Source organism: Benincasa hispida, chromosome 7 (assembly GCF_009727055.1).
Source record: "Benincasa hispida cultivar B227 chromosome 7, ASM972705v1, whole genome shotgun sequence".
In the NCBI taxonomy this organism is placed as follows: domain Eukaryota; kingdom Viridiplantae; phylum Streptophyta; class Magnoliopsida; order Cucurbitales; family Cucurbitaceae; genus Benincasa; species Benincasa hispida.
In genome coordinates this window covers 44,072,309-44,082,785 of record NC_052355.1, presented here as the reverse complement: position 1 = coordinate 44,082,785, position 10,477 = coordinate 44,072,309, and the positions used below count along the sequence as shown (strand labels likewise).

Below are 10,477 nucleotides of genomic sequence, written 5' to 3'. Positions count from 1 at the left end.
TAGCATGTTATCGGTGATAGAGAACGATCACTTATAGCATGATATCAATGAGATCATTGATAGCATGATATCGGTGAGATCGTTGATAACATGATATCGGTGAGATCATTGATAGCATCTTATTAGTGAAGTTATTAGTAAAAGAAGCTATAACTGATAATCACGGTATGAGTGATATTAGTGATACCAGTGATAGAAATTAGGTGAAATCTATATATCAAGTTTCTTTGAAAGTTCATAACTAGTTATGAAAGCCTATTATTGCCAGCCTTAAGTGTTAACATTTCAAGATTGATTCAAATTAATGAATGTCTATCAGTGATAGGGACTGATAACTACTATTAGTGATAACCACGATAAAAGATTATTAGTGATAGCTACTGTGTTAATCTTTCAAAGTTGATAGTCGTTTATAAAAGTCTATCAGTGATAGCCACGGATAGTTTTTCATCATTGGTATAGCCCAATCTTTCAAAGTTGTTGGTTTTTTTTTCAATGTTGATAATTATTTATAAAAGTCTATCATCTATAGCCATTGATAGCCTTGACTATTAATATTTCAAGGTTGATTCCAATTGATGAAATTGTATCAATGATAGCCATTAATAACCGATAGCAAATTAAAACCAATATTTCAAGATTGTATCAATATTTCTCGAATTGAAGGCTACCATTGATAGCAACTATCAGTGATAGCAATCGATCGCTGCTATTAATGATAACTTTCAATTTGAGAAAATCAGAAAAAAGGCAAGCAAAATGGTGGCTAAATGTGGGCTTTTTAGTCTTTTATCATTTTTTATTCTATATATACAATTATTTTATCTTTATACTACACATCCTATTATTTTGGACTTGAATTCCATTTATGCAATTAGTCATAAAAAAAATGACATTTAAATAACAAAAGAGAGTCGAAAATGCCGCAAGGTTCAACTCCGAGAGGCCATTCGGCCCTTCACAAGGAGAAAGTCCAACAGCCCATTTACACGTAGAACAAAATCTACATTAAAATCGTCCCACATTGGAAAAGCGTAAGAAGAAGAGAAGTTGGAAGTAGTATATAAAGCAAGAACTACACCCGTTGAAACATACTTACCTGGACGGGGTCAATGGGTGATCAAGAAGACTCATAGCCTAGGTTGGTGACCTCCATTGCACTCAGGAGGGGTNTGATCAAGAAGACTCATAGCCTAGGTTGGTGACCTCCATTGCACTCAGGAGGGGTGCCCACCTAAGGTCTGCCTAAAGTGGCAGAGCCTACGTCATAATTTGTGACAGCGGGGGCCTGCGTTCGCGCGGCCCCTTCCCAATCATAGTGCAATAATTTCTACCTTTAACTCTAGCTGTAGGGAACCCTAACATATGATTCTAATTGATAATTTATTCGAAGTGGATTAATGATTATTAATTTGTAATGTGCACCTTAAGTAAAATGATCATTAAAGTCTCGTTCAAACAAAGCTAGCATTTACAGATAGATCGAGCGCGCGTTTCCATGTTTTGTTTTAGTTTTATCTTCTCGAAAATCGAAGCCACCATGCTTAGTGTTTTGTTAAAGTCACTGTCTGATCTTGGATTAGGGTAGTGAATCTTCGTCTTCACGATAATGATCTTTACCAAGTGATTTTGGATTCCATTTTTGCTGTGGCTTTTTCAGATTCCACCGGAGGAGATTCTATTCCCTTCTCAAACCATCATTACTCCGTCAATTACTATACTCGTTGCTCCATTTTCTGTGAAAATACAAATTGAACTCTGTCAGTTCAATACAACTATCTTTTTCTCTCGATTGCGACTTGTTCTTGTTGGGAATTTCCATTTCTCACTTGTTTTTTTTCTGTTAGTGTTCGTATTTGCAACTGGAGAAAAAGTGCATACAGATATTTGTGGAGATCTTATTTGGTTTTCTTGAAACCCTGGCGTTTTTGTTCAGCAGTAGTGTTATTGTTTGCTTTTCTGCGATTTGGGGTTTGGTTATTTATTTAGTATACCGTTGCCTAAGATTCAAATTATAGTTCTGGGGCGATGATTGTTTCTGCACTTCTAACGTCTGTGGGAATAAATTCAGCAATATGTTTTTCGTTTCTGGTGCTATATTCTATATTGAGGAAACAACCGGCTTACTATGGCATCTACATACCACGATTAGTGGCCGAAGGAAAAACTAAACAGAGAAGTGATTTCAATCTAGAAAGATTAATACCCTCTGCCAATTGGGTGAAAAAAGCTTGGATGCTTTCTGAAGAGGAGCTTTTGACATCTTCAGGCCTGGATGCGGTAGTTTTTATGCGAATTGTAACTTTCAGGTAACTAAGTTCAATCAGTTGATTATTTTTCTATTCCATTTTCCATTTGGAAAGATTTGCATCTCCTTGAACTGAACTAAAGAAGGTTCACGGTTAGACTTATATCGTAAAGTGGAGTGGAAACTAAAAAGATCGAAGAAATAAACTACGAGAGCAGGAGCTAATTTACTTCCTTTGAAGACTAGAGACTGAAAGTAAAGAAAGAAGTTACTTGATTAATATTAAAAGTATTTCTGTTGTCTAGCCAGGCAACCAATCCTGTATATAGCAATGAACATTGCCTATTTTATTAAATTGCGTTTTCTAATCGTCCTTTTAGATCTTTTGTGTACAGCCACGTTTGTTTGATATTTGCTTAGATTAGGCAATTCTGTTCCACCCATATGTTGATTTTTTTTTTTCTCCCAAAAATATTGCAGCTTGAAAGTGCTTTTATTTGCTGGGGTCATTGGAATCTTTGTTCTCCTTCCAGTCAACAGCTCTGGAGATCAACTTGCGGATGTTGACCTTGTTAATATTTCAAATAACTCCTTGGATGTATTTACTATTTCCAATGTAAAGGACGGATCACCCTGGTATGTTCTAATCGTGATTTTTATATTAAATATCAAATGGGTGCTTAAACTACAGTACTATTAAGTGTAGATTAATTGTGAAAGTAGATATTGAATTGTTCTGATGCTCAAATGGCTTCATCTCTCTCTCACCTACCCAAACATATTATGGAAGCACACGATAGGCTGCAAGTGGTTTGGAAGTTTGATAGTTATTTTATTATTATTATTATCATTATTTTTTTTTTTAGTTTAACAACATGCGAGTTAGGGAGTTGAACTTCTGAGTTGTAACCTCATGGTCGAGAGTTCATATTTTATGCCAGTTGAGTTATACTTACATTGGTCTAATAGTTGTTTCATTTTGTATTATAATGCTTACCAAGCAAATATGGATGTTGTTGTGAAGTATTTTAACGCACTTATTACACTTTGGGTTGTTAGTGACATTTAAAAGAAGTTCTGTTTTCATTTCAAAAGGTTGGTGAGTATACCAAATGACAGGATGAAAGGCTTGCATATTCTTGGATTTCTTCTTTGATGTTATTCATCATTTTAATGCATGTCATCCATAATTCAGGAAGGTTTGAATACGCTCCATGGTTTTTATCAAAGGTCTTGCACCGTACCCCAAAATTCTCAACTGAGACGACTTAGCAGCATTTTTGGATAGCTAAAGTTTCTCAAAGTCGTCATTTATTTCCTCAAAAACCTAACATGAAGATATTTGTCTACATTTTCTGAAATATTAATGTTTTGTCGATATAATTGTCGGTGTATTAAGTTCTTTCTGACATAATTGCGGGTATTCTGTTTTGATCACCAAGTCAAATAACTATCATGTGTTTTCCTTTCCATATTCGTGTTGCCTTAATCATAACTCGTCATGTTGCACAAATTGTTAAGGGTGTAATCTTGGAAGGAAGAGCTTGCTTTGAAGAAAAAATGTATTGGCTATGCTGGTTTTGTTTCCAAGATTTATACCTCGATTAGTGATAAATGAAATTCACACTCTTGTGGATCATTACAACTTCTACTTTTCTGATTTTTAAGCAAATATTGCCAAACTAATTCAGTTTCTTCTAGTTGGCAGGCTATGGATCCACTTTTCAGCAGTGTATCTTATCACTGCATATATCTGCTGTCTACTGTACTATGTAGGTGACTAATGACCGAAAATATTTGTGCTTCTTTGTATACATGCTTCCGTGATATTTATTTAATATTTCTGCAGCCACTTGACTGGCATTCTTTCCTCTGATGCTATGGTGGTGAAAATCATTAGCATTTGTGCATTCAAAGAATGATACAGTTATATTTTGGAAGGAATGATCTGTCTTTGAAAATAAATCTATTATCTTAGCTTCTTAAGTGCGTTCGTGAGTGTGATAATACAGAGGATGTTAGTTTCAACATTACCAATCTTTACTAACACTCGGCATCTCTCTAAACTTAATTGTAGATCAAGATGATTTGTATGGTAAATTAATAACGTTGGTTAATCTTGAAGTTCAAATTTGTAGGAGTATGACTATATTTCTTCAAGAAGGATCGACTATTTTTGTTCATCCAAGCCCCTGTTTCATCAGTTTACCATCTTAGTTCGTGCAATTCCTGCTTCTCCAGGGAGAAGCATCAGCGAGAGTGTTGAGAATTTCTTTACTGAGTATCACCCTTCAAGCTATCTGTCTCATACAGTTGTTCGTCGGACAAGCAAACTTCGGGGCCTCATTGTAAGCTTCAGACTTCTATGTCCTCTCTCCTTTTCTCACATGAAAAAAGAAACTTGTATCAGGAAAACTAGTTCATTTCCTTGTCTACATGTGTTATTTTGGAGTTGCATATGAAAGCTGGCTGTTGGTGCACGAAATGTGCTGTTATAGTTATCTAATATGTTATGTTCTTTTTCTCTTCATTTCTCAGAATAATGCAAAAACATATTACAGAAGGCTCATCCACTTACAATCGAATCCCAAACACGTAAATTCTAACCGTGGCAGTTGTTTTGGATTGTTCAGAAGGAAGGTTGATCTTGTTGATCGATATGGAAAAAGGTTAGGGGACATAGAACAGCATCTGAGATTGGAACAATCGGAGGTTTTATTGGCTGGAAAAGTATGCACTTCCTTATCAAATTATTTTTCTTTCTTTTTGGTGCATTTTCAATCTTTTCTTGAATCTCAAGTTAAAAAGTAGTACATTGATAATTAATTTGGTAGATATTGCTAAAGATACGAGAACAACAGCATGTCAGATTTGGGAAATTGAATAAAGTTATGCACAGCATCTAATTAAAGGTCTTAACAAAAAGGCTGAATGTATGTATTAGTCCATGATGATCAGGTATTTCTTTTCAATTTCATCTAGATTACTAAAAAAAAAAAAAAAAAAAAAAAAAAATCTATTTCCATATGTTAATTTTTTTTTATTATACTTTATTGCTAGTGAATATTAAAAATGGCTGGTGGTTAATTTTCATGACAATGGAGACTAAAACATTCACTTAACCGAAAAAAGAAAAATGACAATGGAGTAGCACGATCAACCTAACAGCCCAACTCAAAATCATTTAAGTGGGGTTTGGTCATCAATTTGTCTGGATACAAATTAATTGAGCCGATTTGGGCAGGGTTGGTTGTTAGAATAATTACACATCTAGATGTGTATAAGAGACAGTATATGAACTTAGTTATGCATGTCTCTTTTAATTTATTAAATTCTCCTACATTTACCTGGGCGAATGCAAATTATTTGTTTCCCAACACAATCCTACCTATGCACACCGCTAAATCTAGTAAAACATGAGTGTTCACATACTTGTTGGAATTCTTGTCAGTTCAGTGTTTCCCGCCTCTGGATAATAGACTTGCGAATATGTGAACAGACAAGTGGCTAGCATCACTCTTGAAAACCAAACATTTACATGTATTCTTAAATGTTTATCAATTTTTCTAGGTTACAATGGAATAACATATCAAATTAGAATTAAACCTTCATGATTATTGCAATAAGTTCTAGGATGATTATTTGGTTCTAAATGTTACAACGATAAAGCTTAAGGATAAAATCTCATTGATTAGGAAGGAAATACAATGAGAAGAGTTTTGTGGGCTTTTCCTTTACTCAATTGAATTTGATTTTTTTCTACCCTCAACTTTCCTTTTAGCAAGGTGGTTTCACAGCATGGAAATTCAATGCCACGTTACTGGCCTTGATGCAGTGAATTTGTTTGTGAAATGGAATTTATCTTGCGACTAAATGATATACCACAGTTCCACAATCAAATTGGTGCAATTTCCCCCGCCCCTGAAATTTGTGACTACTACATCTAATTTTGTGAGACCTGGAATCCGGCTGTGAATGATATAGTAATGGTCCATCCCATCATCTTGTAAAATTAAGTCATTATGGTTTTCAAGCATCAACACCTGTTTCGTTTATTTTTAAGTATGTAATTAAGAGTCTGCCAATTCTGAGAAGTATATTGGATAATTTTCATGATATCCAATTAGAACTTCAATAAATAGTCGTGTATTATTTATTGTTTTCTTTTGGAGTTCTTAAAGACTAAATTGGATTGTTTTTATTAAACCATTTCAACAATTTCTGTTTAGTTATTTATCTTTAGAATCATGATTTACTTCTAAGCTGGTTGTGATTCAGGTGGGGAGTGACATGGCAATATATCTCTTGTTATGCCAGTGTTCTAGGATTTCAAATTGTTAAGTAACTTGTAGAGTTAATATTAGAGGTGTCTCCTGGTTACACTGCTTGGTAGATTGAATCAAACTAATTAACATTTTTTTCTTAATTGCAAAAGGAAGTTCCAGCTGCTTTTGTATCCTTCAAGTCACGTTATGGTGCTGCAATTGCTATGCATATGCAGCAGTCAAATAATCCCGTACATTGGGTGACAGAGCAAGCTCCTGAGCCTCACGATGTATATTGGCCATTCTTTTCTTCAACATTTATGCAAAGATGGTTATCTAAGCTGGGAGTTGTGGTTGCATGTTTCCTTCTTACCGTACTATTTTTTCTACCAGTTCTCTTAGTGCAAGGACTGACTAACCTTAGTCAGTTGCAAATTTGGTTTCCGTTCCTTAAAAGCATTCTTACCATGTAAGTGGTCACTCTTCACCTTTGTTAGAAGTAGCATTTCTTTCCTCTTTCTTTCTTATTTTATTATATATATATATATTTTTTTTGAAGCAATGTCAAAAATTAAAGTTTTAGTCTTTTGAAGGCAATGTTTATATGATAGTCAATAATATAGATTTGTCATAGAAAGCATGAGTGATCAATTCACATGATTTTTTTTTTTTTTAATTTTTCAAATACTGGGATGCTGGAGTTGTCACATAAAGCATAAGAAAGCCAACTAAAAGCCCCGTGTATATATTTCCCTTTGATAGAATTGTTCGCTTGTTTTGTAATGATCAACAAACAGTCGATTGTTTTTTTGTTTGACAATATTCAATAAATGTGAAATGTTTCATGGGTGTGATTTACCTTCTCTTGCTTAACTGACATTCTGATAGTCTAACCTCTAATTATGTTACAGAACATTCATTAGTCAAATAATAACAGGATATCTTCCTAGCCTTATCCTTCAATTGTTCATGAAGATGGTGCCCCCTATTATGGAATGTCTCTCATCCATTCAAGGATATATTTCTTTAAGTGACATAAAAAAGAGTGCATGTTTCAAAGTATTGTGGTTCACCATATGGAATGTTTTCTTTGCTACTGTCTTCTCGGGAACAGCTCTGCTTCAACTTTCAATTGTCTTTGAGCCAAAGACTATTCCTACGAGGCTTGCTGTGGCTGTACCCGCACAGGTGAAGCCTTGTGTCCCTATGAACACTTTCTTTGAATCTTTTACAAATCACTGAAAATAGTTGGGGGTAATATTGTCACATTTGTATATCCTTTCAAGCCGAAACTTATATGATTCAATGAAATTTAGCGACAGTCTTTGGTTCTCACATTTATGTTTATGTCTAAATTGGCTAGGCAAGTTTGTTAAATTCGTAAGCTGTATGAACTATATCGTACAAGTCTAACCACTTTAAAACTTAGTTTCAATCATAAATTGGAATCTCACACTTCTATTTGTGGACAGAGTTCTTATCACAATAGGAACTGTTTGGGGGTTCAACATGAAATGGTATATCCCCACATCCTATATCATCTCAGTGTTTGGAGGCCTATTATCCTATCTCACGGATTTTAATTGTTTGTGGGTCCATTTTTGGAAGGTGTTTCGTATCTCACCGTCATTTTCCTTCCCTGTATCGTATATCATCTCAGTGCTTGAACATACTCAATCATTTTCGGAACGTGTTTTGTTTTTGACCTACTCGATCATACTCGGAAAACATGGACTTTTTCGGTCACCAGGACTCCCCAAAACACCTAATAATCTCAGAAGTTATTAGGTCAAAAACATAAATTTGTGATCCAAAATTGTAGGGGGAGAAAACTTTTTCCCTTTCTTTCACTGAAATTCCCTCCATTACAACTCTTAACTGTAGAGGGCTTATGACAGATAAGAGTTTACCATAAATAAATATTAATTGTCATGACAGATAGCTCTAGTTTTAGTATTTCTTATCATCTTAGGAAAGCAAGTCAATATTAACAATATTAACACCATATTTTGCTCATGTATATATTTTATTTTTATCTCCAAATTTAGTTGCACTAGTCGATTTATGTTGATATACCGTCTTTTCTCCTTGCTGAAAAGGTTTGCTGCTGTAAGTATTACTAATTTGCTATACAACCGATGAAAAGAAAATCATTGTTGTTGCTTGCATGCTTGGCTAGGCTTCATAAATGGCATACTTCTGGTGGGTGTCTCTGGAGTCATTAGTTGACTACAATGGTTTATACGATCTTGAGCAAGCACAGTGTCCTGTGCCTGACCCAAACTTCTCTGAAGCTTGAGAATTTGGAGATTCTATGACTACCTTGACATTTATCCAAAGTTGAATAAAGGATTAATTTGGGCATGTTATAGAAATAATGCATCTATTTATAAATAGAACTCGGTACTTTATATGATCATGGGGCACGGTGTTTTATATTTCTCACCCTGTCTTGATTGTAGGCTTCATTTTTCATTGCTTATGTTGTCACATCGGGATGGACGAACTCACTATCTGAACTCATCAACCTCTTCCCTCTTATTAGCAGTCTTGTAATGAAACCTTTCAGTGGAAACTCGGACGACGAATTAGAAGTTCCATCCATTCCTTACCACAAGAACATTCCAAGTATTCTTTTCTTTGTACTTCTTGGTATCACATATTTCTTCCTAGCACCACTTATTGTGCCCTTCCTTCTTGTCTACTTCAGTCTGGAATACATAGTCTATCGCAACCAGGTTTTTCATCTTCTCTCTTTTTAAATTTTGTACCAAATTTACTGTTTCATCTTCCTAGCTCCACTTCTACTGTTTCATGCATCTTCTAATTCGCCTGTGAAATATTGTTAATTTTAATTTCTATTTACGTTTTTCACCCATGTATGAAGATTTTCACGTTTTTGATTATCATACAATTTTCTTCTTCTTCTTCTTCTACTTTATTGAGTGTTTTAGGCTTTTGTTTGGCAATAATGCTTTTGTTCTTCATGTATAACGTGCAGTTTATAAATGTGTATGCACCCAAGTATGAAACTGCCGGGAAGTTCTGGCCTATTGCGCACAGTTGCATGATATTTTCTTTAGTACTCATGCATGCTATAGCTGTGGGAATATTCACACTGAAGGGGCTCCCCCTCGCATCAACTTTATTGGTTCCTCTCCCCATTTTAACGCTTCTTTTTAATGAATACTGTCGGAAACGGTTCCTACCCAATTTTTCTGCTTATTCTGCAGAAGTAAGTCTACCTGCTGTAAGCCTGCAATATTATACTTCAACTCTCTCTAAAACTGATCTTCACACCACATATTCTTGTTTTCAGACTTTGATAAGGAAGGATAGAGAAGATGAGAATGATCCTGCAATGGCTGAATTTCTAGATAAATTGGTCACCGCATATGCTGACCCGGCCTTGATGCCTGTAACCTTCACTACAAATGCCGACAGTCTAAACCGGCCGCTGATGTCTGAAGATTAAAAATTATTGATGGATATATCTTTAGTTACTGGTGGTCATGAATATTACAACATACATGTGTGATTAGGTCAGGCAAACTTGCCTACTCTTTAGTTGATGAAGAGTGTCGTTTAACTTTCAGGACCATTTATGTTTTGGTTTTCAAGTCTTTGTAACATAATACCAGTAGAAAGATCGAATAAAAAAGCCTATGATAGGGGTAAAGGTGTGAAGAATAAAGCAGAGCTGTAGATTGGGAAGAAATTGTCTTTCATTCCGAGCTTGTGGACTCTGAGGTGAGGCTTTCTCTTGTATAAATTTATGATTGATTAGAGAAAATGCAGATTCCGTCTTTTAGTTTTCAAATATCTCTGGACCAGGCCTTGAATCCACGAGCCAATTCCATCTTCCTGGCCCCGAATTTCCATGATCCATCAATATACTACACAAAAATCATCAAAATTCTCAACTTATAGTCCAAGGCTTGAATATCAGGATAGGTGATGTAGC

At 35.0% G+C, this 10,477-nt stretch overlaps 1 protein-coding gene and 1 pseudogene across 1 annotated transcript; both read left to right on the top strand.

Annotated features, from left to right (window-relative positions):
* Positions 1-1,091: 1,091 nt before the first annotated feature.
* LOC120082266 lies at positions 1,092-1,309 on the top strand (annotated as a pseudogene).
* Positions 1,310-1,448: 139 nt separating this feature from the next.
* On the top strand, positions 1,449-10,333 carry LOC120080886 (CSC1-like protein At1g69450). The gene is made up of 10 exons (XM_039035554.1): positions 1,449-2,309; positions 2,729-2,884; positions 3,957-4,020; positions 4,387-4,596; positions 4,787-4,978; positions 6,684-6,982; positions 7,425-7,701; positions 8,976-9,251; positions 9,515-9,748; positions 9,833-10,333. The coding sequence occupies exons 1-10, from the start codon at positions 2,029-2,031 to the stop codon at positions 9,986-9,988; spliced, it is 2,145 nt and encodes a 714-aa protein (XP_038891482.1). The 5' UTR covers positions 1,449-2,028; the 3' UTR covers positions 9,989-10,333.
* Positions 10,334-10,477: the final 144 nt, after the last annotated feature.

Excerpts from the sequence above, each read along its gene's own strand:
- LOC120080886 (XM_039035554.1), top strand. The coding sequence starts at position 2,029 with ATGATTGTTTCTGCACTTCTAACGTCTGTGGGAATAAATTCAGCAATA. Across the intron at positions 4,979-6,683 it reads AGGTTTTATTGGCTGGAAAA|GAAGTTCCAGCTGCTTTTGT; the intron begins GTATGCACTTCC and ends TAATTGCAAAAG. Across the intron at positions 6,983-7,424 it reads CTTAAAAGCATTCTTACCAT|AACATTCATTAGTCAAATAA; the intron begins GTAAGTGGTCAC and ends ATTATGTTACAG.